General features: G+C 58.3%; 1 protein-coding gene across 5 annotated transcripts in view; it reads left to right on the top strand.

The window, feature by feature from the left end:
• USP36 (ubiquitin specific peptidase 36) overlaps positions 1-20287 on the top strand; it is a 27239-nt gene extending 6952 nt beyond the window's left edge. For 4 of the 5 annotated variants that reach the window (XM_011362040.2, XM_011362039.2, XM_011362041.2 and 1 more), the window contains exons 5-21: positions 675-785; positions 1457-1559; positions 5209-5276; positions 5780-5850; positions 6400-6482; positions 7557-7668; positions 9504-9644; positions 9874-9974; positions 10716-10854; positions 13162-13791; positions 14392-14513; positions 16116-16688; positions 17047-17252; positions 17466-17567; positions 18146-18261; positions 18617-18767; positions 19360-20287. In XM_011362040.2, the coding sequence (XP_011360342.1) occupies positions 675-785; positions 1457-1559; positions 5209-5276; positions 5780-5850; positions 6400-6482; positions 7557-7668; positions 9504-9644; positions 9874-9974; positions 10716-10854; positions 13162-13791; positions 14392-14513; positions 16116-16688; positions 17047-17252; positions 17466-17567; positions 18146-18261; positions 18617-18748 (2810 nt within the window). In that variant the 3' untranslated portion in view covers positions 18749-18767; positions 19360-20287. Of the gene's footprint in view, positions 1-6; positions 293-674; positions 786-1456; positions 1560-5208; positions 5277-5779; positions 5851-6399; positions 6483-7556; positions 7669-9503; positions 9645-9873; positions 9975-10715; positions 10855-13161; positions 13792-14391; positions 14514-16115; positions 16689-17046; positions 17253-17465; positions 17568-18145; positions 18262-18616; positions 18768-19359 lie in introns of those variants that run through there. The other variant, XM_023531760.1, reaches the window with a different exon arrangement.
• The last annotated feature ends 394 nt before the right edge of the window (positions 20288-20681 follow it).

The following is a 20681-nucleotide window of genomic DNA, read 5'->3' as shown; positions in this document are numbered from 1 at the left end:
GCGTGCCGCTGGCCTGTCCTGACGCGACACCGGGCCCTCGAACCGGAATCGCACCCTTTCCCGTGATGTCGGCGTCGGTAAGGCGCCCCGGGACCCGAACTCTCGTCCGGTCAGTTAGCCTACCGTAAAGGGGTTTGGGTGCGCATCGCCCTTTTGCTTAGTCTCACATCCTGACCACGTGGAAGGCTCGCTCTGGAAAACAATCTGACGTCTTTGGAATACACCCAGCGATTCTGCAGAAAAACTCCGACGCGTGCGGGAAACCTGCACTACAGCGTCCACAGCTGAACGCGTAAGCGTAGGCGCCCGCTGGCAGACCGGACGCGGGACGCCGGGCAGGCCCGGGTGGGGCGCGGCCGCCACGCAGAACGGCCACAGCTCTGAGCAGTCCTGGGGGGATTCCTGTTGATAGTCGACAAACGGGACCGTTCTGTGTTGGGCATATGTGTTAAAACTTAAGCCGTGATTTTTAAAAATTGGTAAATAAAAATCAGGAAATCGGGGCAGGAGCAGAGGTGGGGAGGTGGGAGCAGCACAGAGGACGGTCTCCGGCGGTCACTGCGCTGCTGTGGGCCTGGGCCTGGGACTGGGCCTGCTCAGCCGCCCTCGGGGTCCCGCTCTGGCACGTGGCCTCCGGGAAGCGCCGCCCTCACTCCCGCCCGCCCCGCCCGCAGGCCGCCAGGGGAGCTTCTGCATGCTGTGCCTCATGCAGAACCACATCGTCCAGGCCTTCGCCAACAGCGGCAACGCCATCAAGCCCGTGTCCTTCATCCGGGATCTGAAAAGTAAGCGCGGGTTCCTTGTCGCCTGCTGCTACACGTGCGCTGTGCGGCGGGCGCTGGGAGCTGGTGTGGGGGGAGATGAAGTCGGGAGCAGTCCCAGGAGCCCCAAGACTTGGTAGCACTAAGTGGCGCGTGTGGCCGTACAGACCGAAGGCGTGGTTAGGAACCGCGCCGGGCCGGGCTCCGGGCTCTGTGGGGAAGGCCTTGTGGGGGGCCTGCCGTGAAGAAGCCGTGGGTGGGGCCAGGCTGGGGGTGTTGCAGGGGTCAGGGGAGCGGGATGGGAACGGGGTGCCAGCGGAGTGAGGAAGGCGTGCAGGCCCTTGCTGGCATCTCAGGAGCTGGCTTCCCTTCCGCTCAGCAGAGGAGCTAGGCCAGCTGGTGTCTGACACCTGTGATGTCATTGTGGTCACCTGCGTTCAGTGCCGGTCCCTGGAGACTCGCTCCTTAGTGGACTTCGCAGTCGAGGTGCCCGGCGCTCCGAGGCGGGGCCGCTTTGCCGTTGAGTCCAGAGGGTCTCGCTGAGGGTATTGCTGCTGTGCACAGTCACGAGTGGACGGTGGCAGTTTGCACAGAGCCCACTGCAGACGCCGGGTCAGCCGGGTGGCGGTGACCAGGGCAGGCGGTTGCGGAGGCGGGAGCCCCCCCTCAGGTGTGATGCTGCTTCTTTCCCCTAGAGATCGCCCGGCACTTCCGCTTCGGGAGCCAGGAGGATGCGCACGAGTTCCTGCGGTACACCATCGACGCCATGCAGAAGGCCTGCCTGAGCGGCTGTGCCAAGTAGGGTCGCAGCGCCCTCCCCGACTTCCCTCCACTGACCTCCGCATCCGGGCCCTTGACCTGCTGGCCCTTGGACAAGGGGTGGCCCTCGCCACCTGGGAAAGGCCTCCTGCCCCCTTCTCGTAGCCTGGGGCGGTGGCAGCACCAGGCGGTGGTGGTCATGCTCTGTCCGGGGACTTGTGGACAGAAAAGCCTTTAGCAGGCCTCTCTGAGGGCCTTTGCTGTTGACGTGGACATTTCTCGTCTTTTTAAAGCCACCGCCTCACATTGATACAGAGGCTGGGCCGCTAGGAATTGGCAAGCCTTTACGAAAGAGCTTGAAAGCGTGCAGGAGAATTTGAGAGCAGGAGGTTAGCGATTTTGGTAATTTCACTGCCCAGTTACCGTTCCGTAATTTCAGATTTGAAAGCATGAACACGTGACACGTTGACGACGTGTTCCCTTTCGTGAACCAGTTACTGTCAGGAAGGTTTTTGTGTCATTCCTGGGTTTGTGGGTTCAGACAGGAAAAGACAGGCAGGAAGTGTCCCCCGCCTCATGGCCGTTGCCTGAGCTCCGAGTGGAGCTGCCCCTCGGCTCTGCAGACACCGCGTACGACTCACGGAGCCCTTCTGGAATGTCCTTCGGAAAGGTGGCCGAGTTGCAGCAGGCTCACGGGAGAGCCTGTTTCAGTGGACGAGGTCCTCAGAGATAAGCCTGGAAAGCGGCCCGGGGCGCCCTGGGCGCCGTCCCCTCGCTGCGCTGGGGTCTCTGGCCTGGTCAGCCGTTCTCCCCCGTCCCTGCAGGGGCCGAGGCCTCCCTCCTGCCAGGCGGGTCCTGGCTCTGACCCGCCCACGCACTGTCCACAGTCACTCATCCGTTGGGCGGACCACCCCCTGGGGGAGGGTTAAGATGTGGCCCCTGAGTTTGAGGAGCTCGGAGTGTAACCGGGGGAGACGGGTAACCCCTTGGCAGCCACGCCGTCACCATAGTAAGTGCTGCAGTGGAGGGACAGGGAAGCACCCCCGGGAGCATCATGCTGCTCCCCCGTAGGAGTGACCCCGGCTTAGAGCTTGCGGAATGTGGCCGGGCCGCGGGGCCTGCAGAAGCAGGTGGTGGGGGCGGTGACCTCCCTGCTCTGCAGGTGAGTGTGGCATGTCTCAGTGGTTCCCAGCCCTGGTCCAGGGTGGAGTCACCTGGGTGCTCTTAGGACAATGACTGACCCCGTGCCAGGCTGATGAGCCACACTCTGGAGGTGGGAGAATTCAGGAGGGATGGGCTGGGGGTGGAGTGGATAGGTTTGGGTTTGGGGCTGAGGGAGGGGAGGAGCCCAGGTTCTTGGTCCGGGCAGGGTAGGTGGTGACGGGCCATCCCTACAGGGCACCGAGGTGGGCAGACCCTGGTGGAAGGGTGAGGGCGTCAGACGTCAGGTGGGGCAGGCGTGGCCGGGCACGGTGCTGGGGACTGGGATGCTTGCCGGCCACCTGCCCATGGGACAGCTGTCACTGGTCTGCAGTGACATGAGAGACGGTGAGAATGGCACACGGGCCGGCCTTCCAACAGCAACTTGTCAGTTTACCGTGCAGGCGGAGGGGCCTTTTTGTGTTTGACTTTCGTTGGTGGTTTTCACGTGAACGTGTGAGCAGGGCGTAGAATTTCTTCCTCGTGAGGCTTCCTGACGTTTTCTTTGTGAGTTTCCCGTGCAGTTGAGACGGCGCACACTCGTGTCGTGGGGCGGGGTTCCGAGTGTGTCTCTGTGAGGTCTGCAGTCGATCGTGTCTTCCCTGGCCCTGCTTCCTCTCGCTCCCCTGGGTTCCGCTGAGAATGGCGTGTGCCTGTCACCTGCGTCTCCGGTGGCTGCTGCTTTAAGGAAGGTGCTGTGGTCGGACACTCATATCCCTCAGAACTTCACTTGGTTGATATTACAAAGTGCCCTTTGTCACAGTTGATGCTTTGGGGCTCGGGTTCTGCTGTGCCCCCATCGGGGTGCGGCCTGCTCGCCGAGGTTCCCGACGGCCATCGCGCACTGAGGCCCCTCGCTCTGGGCCTGTCTCCAGTTCCGTCCTGCTCTGTGAGCCAGATCGAAGGACCGTTTCTTTTATGGGCAAGTTCAGCCCTTTCACATTTACCGTTATGACTGAAGTTTGGTCTTGACCTCGCCGAATCGTTTTGTTTTGTAATTATCGCATAGAGCGTATGGGCTGTTTCGTTCTCTGAGTTTTGTTTATTGTGAACGTCCGTTCCAGGTTTAGGAAGAGCTGTAGGTTTCTGCGGGCGCCCTTCATACGCCCTTGGCACGCCCTTGGCCCTCGGTTTTTGATGGTGTCCTTTGCCTCCTCCCTCCTTTCTGCTCTTAAACCTTGGTTGTGTTATTTCCTATTTTGTTGGAATGTAACAAGATTTGTACATTCTCCTCCCGCCTTCGTCCCCCCCTTTGCTTCCTTCTTAGCCCCCCGGCCGCCCTGGGCTGGGCTTGGAAGCCTGAGGTAGCAGTTGATCTTTTTACTTCAGGGTCTTTTTAAAATCTTTAGAGTCTGATGGTTTCACTAGGAACATCTTGGATTAACTGTCGTTGGCCGCCTCCCCCGGCTATCTGCTCCCTGAGTGACAGAGGGTGAATCTCTGCGTAGGTCGACTCGAGGCCTGTGGACAGAAGAACGTTCTCACCCCGAGGTTCATGACCTCGGGGACGTGCATGGCCGTTATTCTCGCTGCTTCTCGTTAAAGGCCGTTTTTTACCTCCCGGAAATTTTTCTCACGCGCTAGTTGTCTGTGTTGTTTGATTATTATGCTTTATTTTTTCGGAGTCTTCGACTCTTAGCTGCCTTCATTTCAGCTACTTCCTCTCCAGCTCGTCCTGACCTGGAGTCACCCCGGTTGCTCCCCACCTCGCCGCGCCCTCACCGCGATTTTATCTGAAAGTCTTCTCGGCTGGGCGCCCTGTAATTTAGCCTTCACGTCCGAACTGATTATGCCTTTGTTTTCCACGTCTTTCCTGAGTTCGATCAACTTTCTCTTTTTTTTGCTCCATTTTATTTTTAGTTTTAAATTTTCTCCTTCGCGCTGGTTTTTCTGTCCCCATCCGGAATTCGGCTGGGAGTTTTGTGTTGAGCTTTGCTTCTGCTTCGTGCTTGTTTTCCGGGGGCCGATTGTCATCAGATGAGGCGCTCAGTCCTCGTTCGCTCTTTTCTCCTGTGAGCGCCTTTGCCAGGGTTTACGCCGCTTCCGTTTCTCTCACAGATTTGGTGACTTGCCCAGCTCTTGCCCCAGGTGTCCCCTTCTGCCAGCCCCACTTGTCACCAGATACGAGGCTGGCGCATGTGACAGCCAGTGGAGAGGTAGCGGTGACCGTGCAGGCCTGAGGCGGGCCGAGCTGGAGAGGTGGCGGGGTGGGCATCAGTCATCGAGACGGGGAGCTGCTCAGGCCTTTAATTTCTGGGAAGCGGGGGCGAGGTTGCCCGCCGAGAGGCACCGAGGGGCCCTGTCGGGGAGAGTGCCGTGGGGAGACCACCGGGCACGGCCGGGGTCCTGCCGAGATGCGGGGCGAGTGCGTCGGACGTGCGGCCGTGTCGCTGCACCAGTAATGACGTGCGAGGGCCCCGGGTGGGGTTGCTGGCCCCGCTTTGCTGTGTCCTGTCATTCGCGTGAAGGCTTGTGGCCTCCTTCCCAGGTTGGATCGTCAGACGCAGGCTACTACTTTGGTCCATCAAATTTTTGGCGGCTATCTCAGATCGCGTGGTAAGTGGAGACGTTTTCTCTACCCCTTCTCGTGTCAAGGATTAGAACTTTAACTGGGAAATGCTAGGGAGTGGCCCGGGCCGGGGCGCTTCCCCGGGCCGGCCCACAGGCCTCGAGCCTGGTCGCTGACGCGCACCCTGGCCCGTGCTCTGGCCGCTGGGCACACCGCCCCCGGCAGGAAGTTTGGAGCCTGACGCCCGGCACGTGGGCAGTGAAGGCGGCATTATGTTTCCTCCGACTCCCTTAGTCCCTCAGACGTGGCCGCTGGGCAGGACATGTCTGTGGAGGCCGTGGGTCCGTCAGGGGACATGTCCCGTCCCGGGCAGCGCTGGTTTGGACATGTTGCTCCTTGTGGACTCTGGGTTTCCGTGACCTCTCTCCCGAGGCCGGGCTCTCGGGGGACTGGCTTGCTGAGAGTGACCTCCCCGTTCTAGAACTTGGTCACCTGGGGGAGGCACGCGGGACCACCAGCGCCCGCTCACTGCCTCTTCGTTCCGTTGCAGTGAAGTGCTCGGTGTGCAGGAGCGTCTCGGACACCTACGACCCCTACCTGGACGTGGCGCTGGAGATCCGGGTACGGACCACGGCTGTGTTTGCGTTAGGATGGGGAGAGCAGAGGGCGAAAACCCCAAACCCCAGGAACCGGGAGGCCGTGTTACCCAATTAGATAAGGAAAGAGATACTTAGACTCCTACTGCCTTGAAGTAGGAGCCACCATTTTCGAATCTTTCTTCTTCGCCGTTTGCCCGTGCGCATTCTTTTCATTTAAAAAGTAGAGATGAAATGCAGTTTGTGTCCCGAGGTAGCGAGTGACAGCCCTGTCCCTGTAGCCTGCGGCTTGGCGCAGACCCGGCTGCAGCCTGGAAACGCGCGGCTCAGTCCGGCAGGCCTCCCGTGTCCGTGACCCACGTCCCCCCATCAGTGAAGAAGGCAGACGGCCTGCCCCCCCGTTTCTTTGCGATCTGTCTCAGTCCCAGAAGGTGGCGGCTAGTGGGGCAGTTTTTATGTGAGTGAGGTTTTGCGATTTGCTGCCTCAGCCTGAAAAAGACCTTCCGTTTGGCATTTCTCGAGTCAGCCTTTTTCTTCTGCTGTTTATTTTATTCTGCGTTTTTGTCCTTCTCAGCAAGCTGCAAACATTGTGCGTGCTCTGGAACTCTTTGTGAAGCCAGATGTCCTCAGTGGAGAGAACGCCTACATGTGTGCCAAGTAAGTTTGGTTTCGCTCGTGGCAGAGGGGCCAGAAAGACGCAGAACAAGCGACCTGACCTGTGCGACTCTGCTGCGTGTTGTCCCTTCCCTTCCCTTGCCCTGTGCTCAGAGGCGACCCTGTTCACATGTCTCGGGTACCAGATCTCTGTCTTAAAACTGAACACCTCTAAACCACACGCATGGAGTGTCAGCCATGGTTTTCGTAGCTGACGTGTACACGGCACTTACCGTGTGCTGGTCGCCGTTCCAAGTGCCTCACGGGCGTTCACTGGCGAAGTAGGTGCTGGAATTAACCCCATTTCACAGGATGGAAACTCGAGGCACAGAGAGGGGCCGTGTTGGACGCGGCCGTCTGCTGCAGAGCCCGTGCTCCAGCCACCCTGCCGTCCTGCCTCTTAGATGAGCGTGTTCTGCCGCTTCTGTTTCTTACGTTTTCTACGTTTCTCCCTCTGAGCAGATGTAGCTCTGACCTCACACTCTTCAGGGTTGCACAGAATGAGTGTACGCACGTATTACTTTATATTTAGGCCGTTTAGAGCTGAAAAGAATATTTCTCTTAATTGTGTTTGTTAGGTTTATTATTCTATGCCCAAACACTGCCTTTTACTCCTCCCTAACTCCATCCTCTTAGCCCTAGGAGCTGTCCCTTGAGCCCTAGGAGCTGTCCCCCTAGCTCTAGGAGCTGTCCCCCGAGCGCTAGGAGCTGTCCACCTGGCCTCTGCCCCCACCCCTTCGTTGTGCTGTCTTCTGGCCTCCCTCACAGTGACTTCCTGCCTCTCCGTCACTTGGCCACATCAGCTCTAATTTGTTCTTTCTCCGTAATCTCAAAGGTGCTTTTCATGCATCTTGGTCTCTTCGCTGGGAAAGAACTTTATTTTTGCTCTAGAATCCCCAGCTCTTCTCTCGTCGTCTCTCTGTGGCAGCTTCCCCTCGACGTGACTGCTGGGGATGCAGGGGCCACAGGTCGCATTGCAGGAGACCCCGTTGCTGGCAGCCCTGCTGTTATTAAGCCGGTGTGGGGACACTCTCTCGGAGTAGGAGCTGACACCTTTCCCGCTCCCCTTCCTCCCAGGTGCAAGAAGAAAGTCCCCGCCAGCAAGCGCTTCACCATCCACCGCACGTCTAACGTCCTCACGCTGTCCCTCAAGCGCTTTGCCAACTTCAGCGGGGGCAAGATCACCAAGGTGCGTCCTCGCCCGGTGTCCGGGCCCGCCGCGTGGCTGCCCTCTCAAGAGCAGGTTCCACCCTCCTTGGAGCCAGCACGTTCGCCGTGGAGGTCGGGGGCCCAGGAATGCGTGTTCTCGCGAAACGCCCAAGTGTCGTGCACAGTCACATCCAAGAACCGCGGTCCTTCTGGCTTTTCCCCCAGCCTCTGCCTGGGCGTGGGGTGTGCCTGATGTGGAAGGTCAGGGTTTCCTTAAGAGTAAGTGCGACGAGCACCAGGCCGTGAGGCTCTCGTCCACCATGTCCTGTTCCGTGTGTCAGTCAGGTGCAGTTCCATGCTGTGGCTTCTCGTGGAACGTAGGGCGGAAATTCACTTTGTGTCATAGAGGTCTAGGGATCTGTTCTCAGGTGTTGGAGCCTCATTATGTGGTTTGGGGCAGGGCACCTGTCTGAGCCTCAGTTTCCCCACGGGCCGTAGTGGGGGCTTGCTTGGGTCGGCATTTTTCCAGACCAGTGCTCCGCAGAGCGTTGATACTGCATCTGGGAAGAAAGTGCTCCGTGCTCGCCTGAGCTCAGGAACTGGCAAGCTGCACTTAAGCGGTTTCATTGCAGGCCTTCTCAGAGCCTTTGTTTGTCTATGTTGCGTTTTGGATCTCCCAGAGGGGAATTTATTATGAAGAATTTTCAAACTTAATTGTTTGGGGAGTCATTCGTTCATTGCTTTTACTAATAGTTAACGAGCCTACGTTGCACTGTGCCATGTGAGGCACCGGGGGTCCGTGGGACATAATCAGTGGTGAACGTGATCACGAGGGCGGATCTGCCCCAGGGACTCGCGTGTCACCCTGACGTCTCCTGGGACTACTTTTCCATCGGAACAGTTTGAGAATCGCTGGTCTGATTTGGGGGGCCCCCGATGTAGCAAGATTGCCCCGAAGCTCGTGAGCCTGTTGGGTATATTGGCTTCTGAGATTTCGAGTTGGTCGGTAGAATGGAAAAGATATGTAGGTAAATATCACGAGAAGCAGCCAGACGCGAAAAGTCCATTCTGTGTGATTCTCGTGTGGCGCTCGGGGACAGGCAGAACTCGTGAAGGGCGGTAGGAGTCAGCGGTGGATGCTCGGGGTGGATGCTCCTACGGGGACGTGAGGGCGTTTTCTGGGTCGATGTCTGTATGTTGGTAGAGCTGTCAGTCGCTGACAGTATGCACTTGTCAGGTTTATTAAACAGTTCACCTGGGGGCCACGCGTTTCACATTACGTAAATTACACTTTATTAAACAAGTCTGTGTGTACAGGCAGAAATGCAGATAGGTTATATCTCCTGTCGTCCCAGCAAAGGTAATTTTCGAAAAGATTTTCCTATGAGAGATGGTCAGTTTCTGAAATGAATTTTGGCCTGACCTTTGTCCTGATGCACTCCATCAAAACGTAACTTCCTCTGACCATTGGCCGTACGGAGTGAGCATCTTTCTTCCTGAAGGCCTAAACCTGGCATTCTCTCCCCGTTCCCCCCTGCCACGCTCCTGTGAGGGGAGGGGAAGAAAGCGGGTTATTCCACTCACTTCACACGCGGAACCCAGGAGTGAGCGAGCCGACGGGACACATGGCAGAGGCAAGAACGGACTGGGGCAGCACAGCAGTTACTTGTGGAGGCCGACGTGGGAGAGGCCCCTTCTCTGCCTCTCGTCCCCGGCCCTGGCCGAGCGAGTCCCCTGCCAGGCCAGGCTGGGGGCCCAGGCGTCCCACACCGTTAAAGGGCCGAGCGTGTCCTTTCTGTAGTGTGGATGGAGAGCGCCAACTGCCCCTCGCTCTCGAAGGTGACTCAGTTGCCATTGTCTCGGCTCCTCGTGCAGGACGTGGGCTATCCGGAGTTCCTGAATATCCGTCCGTACATGTCGCAGAGCAGCGGCGAGCCCGTCATGTACGGGCTGTACGCCGTCCTGGTCCACTCGGGCTACAGCTGCCACGCCGGGCACTACTACTGCTACGTGAAGGTCAGTGGCTCCCGCCGCGTGGGGGGCAGGTGTGCGCTGCGGTGTGTGCCAGTCCAGCTGTGGCCGCTGCGGCGATGGCTCTGTGGGGAGCGGCGGCACACTGTAGTGAGTCGGGTCCTAGTGCTCCTGGATGTGCGTGACAAGTAGCAGCAGATTTTTTATGCTTTTTTTTTTAAAAAAAAAATGTGAGGATTGCGGAATGTTTGGTTTTCATGTCGTCGTCCCCCAGGCAAGCAACGGACAGTGGTATCAGATGAACGACTCGTTGGTCAACTCCAGCAACATCAAGGTGGTTCTGAACCAGCAGGCCTACGTGCTCTTCTACCTGCGGTAAGTCGCGGTCCCCGCCACTGTCCCCTCTGCCCTTCCCCGCGTGCGTCCCCGTCCTTCGCGGGAGAGAGCCGGGCTTCCGGGCGGGAAGCCAGCGGCCGTGGCAGTGGACCAAGGCGCGCCCTCTGAGGTCTCAGAGGCTGCCCCGACGGCTGTCACACGGAAGCCGGAGCGGGCCGAGCAGGTCAGAGCAGCTTCCCTCTGCCCCATGTCGAGGTGACTGCACGTCCATGGGAAAGTCACGTGTTGTTTTACCGTCTCCAAGCTCACGTGTTGGAAGGTAGCTCACCTCGCTCTGGGCAGAGCGGTCGCGAGGCCACGAGGGCGGAGACTGCAGCAGGGCACCTTCGGAGGACGCCTTTTCCTGGACCTGGTTGTCACCGACCCGGGGGTTGGAGACCTGGGGACGGGAGGCGTCTTTGCTGCTTCGCACGCTTTCTACCGAATAAAGCGTTTGCGGCGTCTTTGGCTTTCTGACAAATTGAGAATCCGTGACTCTGACTCTGGTTTGCTCCACGTGTAAGGAGCGACTTCTGAGGCTACGGAACAACTTGCCGCGGGTTTGAGGGCACAGCGAGGTTTCAGAGAAGCCCGTCAGCGCGGTCGGGGTTTCTGCCGTTTCAACGTTTTTAACGGAATCATAACCTTGACTTTATCGCGATTCCTTTTCACGCTCCCTTTCTGTAAAGCATTCGTGGCTTTAGTGAGAGGATCCCCTGACCTGTCGTCTTCCTTGCACAGAATTCCAGGCTCCAAGAAGAGTCCCGAGGGCTCCGTGTCCAGGCCGGTCTCCTCCCTGTCCAGCCGCCCTGCCGTGGTTCCGGACCACGGCAGGAGGAGCGTCGCCAACGGGGCTGTTTCGTCCCCGCTGGCTGGAAAGGTGCGTCTTTGAAAGGATTGGTGTTGACTCGGCAGACCCGCATGCCTGTGCCTCTCGGGGCCGTGGAGGCCCCCCGATCTCTTAGTGGGGGGCGCTCAGCCCAACGGCAGAGTGCAGACGGTTCGCCCCTTTCATTCTACGTTCTCCGTTAAATTGGCCATCAGCTGACATCGGGTGAGCAGGAAGAGGGGACAGCGATGAGAAAACCTGACCCAGCAAGTCAAGACTTTAAGTCACAGTGTGTCCCTTAGACCAGCTACCATGCAGGAGTGCGGTGACACATTCACCGAGCAAACCCTTGACCTTAAGCGTCTGGGAAAAAATATTTTTTCCTCAGAGTTTAATCCTGACAATGTGAGTGGTTTGCTAATTTCCTGATTTTGATCAGTCCTGAGAGCACATTAAGAGAACGTTCTTGTTCTTGGGATGTACACAGATGTATTTAGGGGTGAAAGGGTATCACATCCAAAATTTACTCAAATGGTTGGAAAGAGAGATTATCATATATATAATGTAAAACGTTAACAGGAAATACCCTTGAAGTTATTTTTGTGTGTTTTTGAAATTTTCTGGTAAAAAAATTGAGCTCAGTTTTACGAACAAAGTAATGAGCAGTTCCCTTATTACGGCACAGTTTATAATTCAGAAATAGCTCGGTCCTTCTCTTACTGCTGCTGTGACCCTTTCCCTACAATTGAAGATCAAATCCAAGTGCAAGCTGCCAGGGCTCTTCAGGGTCTGCAGGGGTCACTTACGCACATCTTCCACCACTTGAGAAACGGAGCTGAAACAAGCATTAGTGTCAGCGTGGCAATGAAAAGCCTGACCTCGTGTGGACCGTGGCCTAGACCAGGACAGTTGGAAGCCTCGGGTCCTGCTCAGAGGACATCGTGGGCAGTGTCGTGACTGCAGGTGACCAGGGCACAGAGAGGACCCCTGTGGCACCCACCACAAGGCCACTTCACTTACCACGTACATTTTCATTGCAAAATTAACTCCAGGCACAGTGTGATTGCCCAAGTCATTCTACTTGGAATCACGTCGTGTAGGTTCCGTGTGCGTGGTGGTGCGTGGACGCTCGACCAGTGAAAGGTTTCGCAGTGCAGTGGGAAGACAGGATCTTTAGAAAGAGTGTCAAAGAATAAATTACTTTAAAACGTAGGGAGAAACACAAAAACCTGAAGAAAATAGAAGTGAATTCTTAGTAAAACTCTGGAAGAAGGAAGACTCTGAAAGCTTAAAATTGAGAGATAGAACAAAAACAAATTATAAGTGGTCTAAACGAAAACTTCGAATTTTCTTTGAATTTTTGTACGTGGACTATTACAAATAAAAAACAGTTTCTAAAAATATTTGCAACAAATGTAACAAAGTTAATATTTGTAACACATAAAGGACTCATTCAAGTAATTTAAAATCACACCGTTGCCTGTGTAAAGGGTATGAATGTTAAAGTGAGGAGAGCCAAAAATAGTACCAAATTAGCAAGTATTTTGAAAAAGAAATACTTGCTGATAAGAGTTTAGTAAATGCAGCGAGTCAGTATGCGTCAGGGTTCATGAAAATAGTCATAGCCCAGTCATTCCATTTTTTTAAATTAAATGAAATACTAATACAGAAAACAATTTCATCTTTTCTGATTGTTCATTCAACAAATAGTTTTTAAAGAGGGACTCTGCAAAATCTCTAACTTGTCGGGAGGGCGATAACCGTAAACAGTCCACGGTCACGCAGGGGGCATTTAAATGCAGAGTAACTGGTTTAGATGCAGATGTAATGAGCTCCCGAGGAGGGAGGATGAGGCCCTTAGTGTGGGATGGTCCCTTTCAGCGACAGCCAGAGACACTGCAGCTTGTGTAAACTCGCTACAACAAGGCGGTCGCTAGTCAGATTTAAAGACCTTCTCTGGGAGCTGAAACGAGAAAGCGCTCTAGACGATGGGGTTCAGATGAAACTGATTCCCCCGTGCCGACCAAAACCAGCCCAGAGTCTAAAGAGGAAACAGGCATTTGTCCGCAGTTTCATTTGAGCGATGGGACTTTGGTAAATTTTTTTCCTTTATACTTTTTTGTATTTCTCAAATCTTGATGAAAACGTAGTTTTCATAGTGAAGATTATAAAGATACACACCCACATGTGCACGACTCACGATTCTGAAGTCGTTGAGAGAAGCATCAGTGTCGTTACGTGTGTCCACGTAAATGACACGTCCTGAGCCGCTCAGGGACCCTCCCTGCGGACAGCGCACTGCACCTTGTGCGAGAAGCGCCGGGCGCTCATTGCGACTCCTGCTTTGCTGTCTTTCAGAGACTGGACCCTGTGACGATGAAGAAGCTGCAGACCGCTGAAGAGATTGGTGTGCCCGTGTCCAGGAACGGCTCGGCGCTGAGCCTGAAGTCCCAGAATGGACACGTCCCTCCAAAGCCACCCTCGGCATCCCCTTCCCCCAGACTCCCCAAAACCCCCACACACTTGCCGACTATTCTGGACGAGCCTGGAAAGAAAGTCAAGAAATCGGCTCCCCTACAGTACTTCTCCTCACCCCTCAAAGCTTCTCAGGGGCTCCACGGTGCCCGCGACCCGAGCAGGTGTGAGGGCCGCAGGCCGGGCGCCATCACTACCTCACCCCAGGTCCCGGCCGCAGTGACTGCCAATGGGCACGGGCCCAAGGGCGCCACCGAGAAGGGGGACTCCAGCAGCTCCAGCCCGGAGCACTCCACCAGCAGCGACCCCGCCCAGGCGCCCAAGAGCGGAGCCCGCGTCTGCGACCCTCAGGGAACCTCCCCTTCCGCCGCCGGCCCCTCCAGAGCGCTGCCCAGTGGAGAGGACACGAAGGTGGCGAAGCCGAGGTCCCCCGTCCTGAGCAGCGCTGCCACCGAGCCCGCAAGCACCATGTCTCCTCCACCAGCCAAGAAGCTGGCCCTCTCTGCCAAGAAGGTGGGTGTGTGGGGGGTCCCGCCCTTGGCGGCGTGTCAGCACTGGTTTAGGGGAGTGGGAAGCTGGGCCTCCCCAGATCCAGGGGAGCAGCTGTGTCAGGCCTTCTGCAGGCGACAGGGGCTGTCCCGGGATGAAGGTGGGGCTCAGGAAACTCTGATAACCTGGTGTCATGACGTGTGGCTGATGGGGCGTGATGGCAGTTCTCCCTGGCCCCCTGTGGCATCTCCTAAAGGAGCCTCACGGGAGGACGGGGCGGGGTGGCGGGCCTGGCGGGGGCTCCGCACAGGGCCTGCAGGTCGCAGGCAGCGGGCCCCCCACGTCCAGCACGGATTGGTCGTGCTGAGATTTTTGTTGAAATTTCTTTCCTTTTTTCCTTTTCGTTTCTAACCAAAAACACTTCTGATTCTTGTTCTACCATCCCCCACCCCTCGCTTTCCGTTTCTCCGCCTTCTGCCCCCGCATCCTGCTTTCTGGGCTCTTTCATTTATTTCCGATTTCTTTATTTTGTTTTTTTTTTTTGTTTTTTGCATTTGCTTTCCCTCTTCACTCACGGCAACCTTTTTTAGACCACCAAGTTTTTATTTATGTCGATAACTGCAGGCCAGCACCCTGCGGAGGGCGGCCGGCAGTGACCTCCGTGCTCCTCCCCTCTCCGGCCTCACCCACCCCAGGAAAGCCACTCACCCCGCCGTCGCCTGCACCTGGCCTGTCAGCACAAGCAGGTAAGCGCGGGCCCTCCCGGCCCAGCGGCCTCCACCCCGCTCCCCCGCGCTCGGCTGGTGGAGAGCTGCAGGGTGGTCGCCCGCGGGACGGGACAGGTGCAGGGCGCGGTCCCGCAGCGGGCCCCCCTCTCTGCACCTGGTCAGGGAGCCGGCTGCTCAGGGGTACTCGGTCTCCCCGGTGCTGATTCTTTTCCTTTCGTCTTCGTTTTCCGTCTGCGTGCCACCTCCACATGGTGACTCTGCTATGCTGTGAACTGACCTGTCCCGTGGCCGCTCCCCAGCCCCAGGACAGGACCCCACAGTAGGAGAGAAGGGCGGGAGCTCCAGACAGACCCTGAGTGGGCTTAGGGGCCTGTGCATTCGGTGAGGGGCGTCCCTGAGCGGAGCGGGCTCTGTCTCCTTCGCCCCCAGAGCCTCCCTGCGTGGGGACTGTCCCTGGTGCCGTCTGCTTCGCGCGGGCTCCTCTAGCAGGCGCGCGGTTCAGTGGGTGCTGTGGGATCTCTGGCCTCTGGCGGACACCCTCCCCTGAGGGCCGGGTCCCCTCCCCGCGGCCTGGCAGGCACTGCTGTGCTCGCCTCCCTTCGCGTGTCGAGTGGCAGAAAGCTGAGGACTGATATGTCTGAGGGGCCGTCGAGGCCTTTGGCAGCCAGGGAGGAAGAAAGGAAGATGGGGCGAGGCCAACAGGAGCTTTGGGCGGGTCTGGTGTTGGCCGTGGGCGCGGACGTGCCCTCCCCGTCCCTCCCGCGCTCCGGGGGTGCTGTGGACCGCAGGGCCCCTCATCCCGCGGCCTCTCCCTCTCCCACTCACACGCCGACGTACTGAGCTCAGGGCTTTTGCACATGGCAGGTCCTTAAACATTGAAGGCATTTATTTTCTCTTTGCTTCTTTGGCATATAGGCTTTTTCTTAATCCCAAAAAATGCAGAGTAATAAGTTGTGGCACAGTTTGGCCATCGTAGCTTGTTCTGGTCTGGGAGGTGACAATTGCAGTCCTGTGTGACTTGGTAACCCTCGGTAGGAATTAACGTCAGTCATTCACAAATAAGAGAGCCCCGGCTCAGAGTGCGTGGTGAACCGTCCCCAGGGCACACAGCCAGCGAGACACAGGTCTGAGTCCAACCCATGGACATCGGATGTCGTGGCTCTAAGTCCCGCCCTCATTCATCTCGCTGTGTGATCCGCAATGCGACCTGTTTCCCTGATTTCCCTGGACCCCCCAATTCAGAGGGAAGTCAAAGGGAAACCCTGGTGGGGGTGCAGGCCCGCACGCACCTCCCGTCGAGGCCCCGTGCTGAACACCGGGGTACGAGTGGCGGCTGGGAATTTATTGCTGGCGAAGCCTTCCCCTCTTAACACGTCTGTAATGAACGTTACAAGCGTCAGAGTTTGCGACAGTGCTCTGAACTGCTTGGTAGCAGGAAGCTGAGAGACGTATGACGGTTTTCGTTAACTTTGACATTAGCAGATATGAGTTTACTGTTAGCCTGTGTGTCTGGGATTCACGGGGGAGGGGGAGGCCTTTGCCTGGAGGGAGGGGGCGGAGGGAGGGGGCTGAGGGCGGTTCCAAGCGCTGCCTGGGGCTGACGCCTGACTGTCCCCACAGGGCTCTTTCACCGGCTCCCCGATCATCCGGCCATCTGAAGCCCCCCCTCAGCCTGCACTCCGTGACAGTGCCCAGCAGCCCCCAGCCTCTCAGGACATCGGGCCCACGGAACCCTTTCACCTCTGCTCCCCTGCCTCAGGTCAATGGGGGCTTCGGGGCCCCTCCACACCAGCCGCCGGAGGCCGACGAGCCTCCCAGGAGCCCGTGCAAGAAGAGGAAGAGGAAGCGCTCGGCGGAGACGCGGGGGCCGGGCTCGGAGGTGGGGGAGGCGGCCGCCCCTCCCGGGAGGAGGAGGAGGAAGAGGAGGAAGCGCCCGGGGGACACGGACGCCGCCCCCCCGCAGGAGGGGCAGCCACAGGGGCAGCACCAGGGCCCCGAGCACAGGAGCGAGGGCCGGGCACAGCTGGGGGAAGAGGGCAGACAGCCACCGGCACACGGCCCGCGCCTGGAGAACGGCTGGCAGGCGGGCTGCGGGACGGACGGCCCCCACGTGAGCCCCAAGAAGAGGAGGAGGAAGGGAGCGGAGGGCCCGGGCGGAGAAGACCGCCTCCACCAGGACCCACCTTGGCACAGGTGAGGCAGCCCTGTCCCCGCCGACACCCGTCCACTCCCGGGCAGGTGTCGTCTGCATGTGCCGTGTGCCCACCGGCCTCTCGATTGCGAGCGTGTTGTGGTGTGCCCAGGCCGGGCCAGGCTCCGCGGTCACGGCACCCAGTTTGTGGCACTCGATAGGGTCAGGATTAGAACGGTAGCTGTGCTCGCGCCCCTGACGTCGCTCGAGCCTGACCGCGGCCAGCCGGCATGCTCCGTCCTGCAGGTTCAGGCGGCCGTCGTCAGGCAGGCTCTTCCGCAGCATTGGGGTGTGTGCTGACGGGATGGGGTGTCTCAGCCTCAGAGCTTGGAGCTGACCGTCGAGTCTGGTCTCCCGCAGCTGCTCTCCCTCGGACGTCACGGAGCCAGAGGCCACTGCAGCATCTCCAAGGAGAAGGAGAAGGAGAAGCAGGAAGCAGTCACGGCAGGAAGCAGCCGGGGACGAGCGTGCCGACGCCGCGAGGGGCGAGGGGCAGAGGGGCCCTGCTGTCCCGGGGGGCAGCCCCCTGCCCGCGGTGAACGGCCGGAGTCCCGGGGACCATGCAGGTGTGCATCGGGGAGGGGCGCCCGGGGAGGGGCGGAGGCGAACGCGGTCCCCGAGCGCCTTAATCAGCAGCTCCCCGGCAGGCCTGGAGGGGCTCGCTTCGCACCTCCTCCGAAGCATCCCGTGAGCAGGTTCTGGAAGGGTGCTGCGGACAAAGTGTGCGTGGTTGTTTCCCCGGTGCTGTCTTCAAGTGCGTGTGCATGCTTGTCCGGCAGGCCTGGAGCAGACTCCTCTCGCGTCCTGGAGCGGGGAGCAGGGGTCCGACGTGGTCCGGGAGCTGCTCAGACACGCATCTGATCGAGCTTACGGGAAGGAAGGTACGGTCGTGCAGGGCCGTGTGTGGCCGTGGGGGCGCGGGTCCCTCCCGGGGGTCTCGGCGGGAAAGATGGGGACAGGATCTAACACTATGGTCCTCCCTGGCCCTCACAGCCACTGCACCAGGGTCAAGAAGATGTCCGTGTGGGTGGCTTTCCTCTGCAGAAGGATCCAGAACAACTTCTCCTTGGGCCCAGGGCAGGGGAGAGAGGAGGCTGTGCAGCTCTGGGTGGGCAGGGCGTCGGTGGGGAGGGGACCGAGATCCTGGGGCAGCCCTCGTGTGCAAGTGCCCACTTGGGCATTATATTTTTATAATTCAGACTGGGAGGGAACATGGGGTCTGTTTCTCAGATGAGGGTGGGGGTTCAAAGAACTAAACCTTGGCTTGTGACACGGAATTCCCAGTGCTCACTTTGAAGTGACGGGAGTCACGGACTGTCCCATGCACCGGAGGTCCCTGCGTCCTTCCCCTCTATTTCTCTGCACATCCACGTTTACTAAAAGGTGGCACTCGAGAATGGTAACTAATTGGTGTGGCCGGGAGCCCCCAGAGCTGCTGACGCCCGTGTGTGTGTTGTAGTTTTGACGTGGGACGGAGAGGTGTCGGCTGTCAGTCAGGATGCTGTTCGGGACAGCGTGGTGGCCCGCAGCACCACAGTGCTTGACGATTGGGATGACGAGTTCGATCGTGGGAAGGTAAGCTGTGGGGCCCACGCCATGCTGCGCGGCCAGCTGGGGGACAGGTCGGGAGGACTCGACCTCTCTGGGCAATCTGAAGTGGCAGCAGCATTGTAAAGTCGCCGGGGCCCAGACTGCAGCCAGTCACCTGGTTCAGGTGCTGCTCGGCCACTGTAAATGTCGTGTTGCCGCCGGCAAGGCAGTGGCCCCCCAGTGGCTTCTGTTCCTGCAGCAGTGATGTGGGGACGTGGGGACCTCCACAGGCTGCGTGAGCAGTGAATCTGTGGGTTCTGTAGAGCACGGAGGGTCGTGCCCACACGTGGGACCAGGGGGCCATTTTTGGGAATTGTGACACCTGTGATTCTTGACATAGGAAAAGAAAATTAAAAAGTTTAAGAGAGAAAAGAAAAGAAACTTCAACGCCTTCCAGAAACTTCAGAGTAGACGGAACTTTTGGTCTGTGACTCATCCAGCCAAGGCCGCCAGCCTCAGCTACCGCCGCTGAGTCCCTGCCATCGAGCTAGGTTGGTTTGGAGTGAGTGAGTGTCATGCATGTGTGAGAGTGTCACGTGAGTATCTGGAGTGTGTGGAGTGTGTGCAGTGTATGGTGTCGTGTGGTGTGTCAGTGTCTGGAGTGTGAGATGTGTGTGTGGTGTATATGTGGAGTGTGTGGAGTGTATGAGGTGGAGTGTGTGTGTGTGTCTGGTGTATGATGAGTGTGAGCTGTGTGTCTGGTGTATATGTGGAGTGTGAGATGTGTGGTGTATATGTGGAGTGTGAGCTGTGTGTCTGGTGTATATGTGGAGTGTGAGGTGTGTGTGGTGTATATGTGGAGTGTGTGTGTGTGGTATATATGTGGAGAGCGTGTGTGGTGTATGATGTGGGGAGTGAGGTGTGTGTGTGGTGTATATGTGGAGTGTGTGTGTGTGTGAACAAGGTGCTGAGTGTGCGGGGGTGTGGGGTGTGGAGTACGCGCATGGCGGTCACTTGCAGAGAGGACCGTGCTGCCCCAGCTCCTCTGTGTCCCCCGCCCTTGGTGCCGGCCGTACCCCGGAGGGTGGCCCTGGGACTCTCGAGGCCTCTTCACTGTCTGGTACACTGTCATTTGCCCCACAGCCTCCTGGAGACGTGGCGTCCCTCCCTGGGGACTGTCCGGCTGGCCTGAAGAGCAGCCTCGCTGTGGACTCGCTCGCTCCGTCACCTCCAGGACCCGTGCCGTGAGCCACCATGGGAAGACCACCGGCTGAGGCTCCGGCACGCGTGGACTAGGAGCTCTAGTGACACAGCACAGTGGTGTCAGAGCGGGAGGCTGGCGGCGGCGTCTGGCCGGGGGAGGACAGCGCCGCACCTCCCCGCGTGTCCTCCAGTGCCCTGAGGACGGCGTGTACGGCCGGCTGCTCTTGCAACCGTCCGCCACTGGCTCCCGGTGGCCGAGTTGTGTCTGCCCTGCCCCTCCCTGTCCCCACGGGCAGGGCTCTGTATGCCTTACCTGTCTGCCCTCCGTGAGAGCCCCAGGCCGCCCCTTCCCGGGATCAGGGCGGCCCTGCCAGCGCTTCTCTCCCGTGAGAAACCGGATGTCTCTGGAGAGCAGGTGGCTCCCTGGGGCAGGGTGGAGGCTCGAACTGCCGTGCGACGCGCCAGCTCTAGAGGCTGCCGCGCACTCTGAGGGGGCTCCCCCGAACCTGGCCCTGCAGCTGCAGCGACCGGGGGTCTTTATCTCAGCGATGGTCTTGGGGTAGAGCCTTCCTCTTATTCTGCTTCACATAAACCATAGGTTTCTGACCAGGCCTGCGGCTTCCATTAGCAACGCGTTCCCTGTTCCTGATACGCACATACTGGCTTCGTTTGCTCCTTTTTGTGAGTGCTTTGAATTTAGATGACTGTATAACTCGAGAAGATAACTTTTTTATCTTGCTCAAGCTGTGCCTACGAACTTGTAATTTAATAATTATGGGGAATCTTCAGTTAAGGTGATATTTTCCAGGAAAAAAAACGACCCCCACAACAGAAGGTTTAGAAGTAAATCTGAAAATTATTCTTCCCAGTGTGCCTCCGCTTCCTTCCTCTGTGCACGTCACACGTGGGGGTGGACCAAGGTCTGCGTGGACCTGTCCACAGAGTGGCTCTTGGCCCGAGGCCGCCGACGCCCGCTGGCACCCTGTGCCCCTTGCCTGCGCCTCCCCGACGGTCGCTCTGGGGTCTTGGGTGCCCCGGCGGTGTCGGACAAAGCCCTGGGTTTTCTGTATGGAGAGATGTGTCCATTTCTTCACGTGGGTACTTCTTTTCAGGTTTTCTTCCCATTTTTATTTTTATCATTCAAAAGCTGGGGAGGACGCAGACGCCTGCGGCCCGCACGGTCTGCTCCTGGCCCCGCGTGCTGGGCGGGGAGCCTCTGCCGATGCTCCCGCCTCATTTCCGCGAGCCGCCCACACGTGCGC

This window comes from Pteropus vampyrus, unplaced genomic scaffold, assembly GCF_000151845.1.
Source record: "Pteropus vampyrus isolate Shadow unplaced genomic scaffold, Pvam_2.0 Scaffold72, whole genome shotgun sequence".
NCBI classification, from domain to species: Eukaryota; Metazoa; Chordata; class Mammalia; order Chiroptera; family Pteropodidae; genus Pteropus; species Pteropus vampyrus.
Note: the sequence above shows the minus strand (reverse complement) of the source record. Positions and strands in the feature narration are given on the sequence as shown.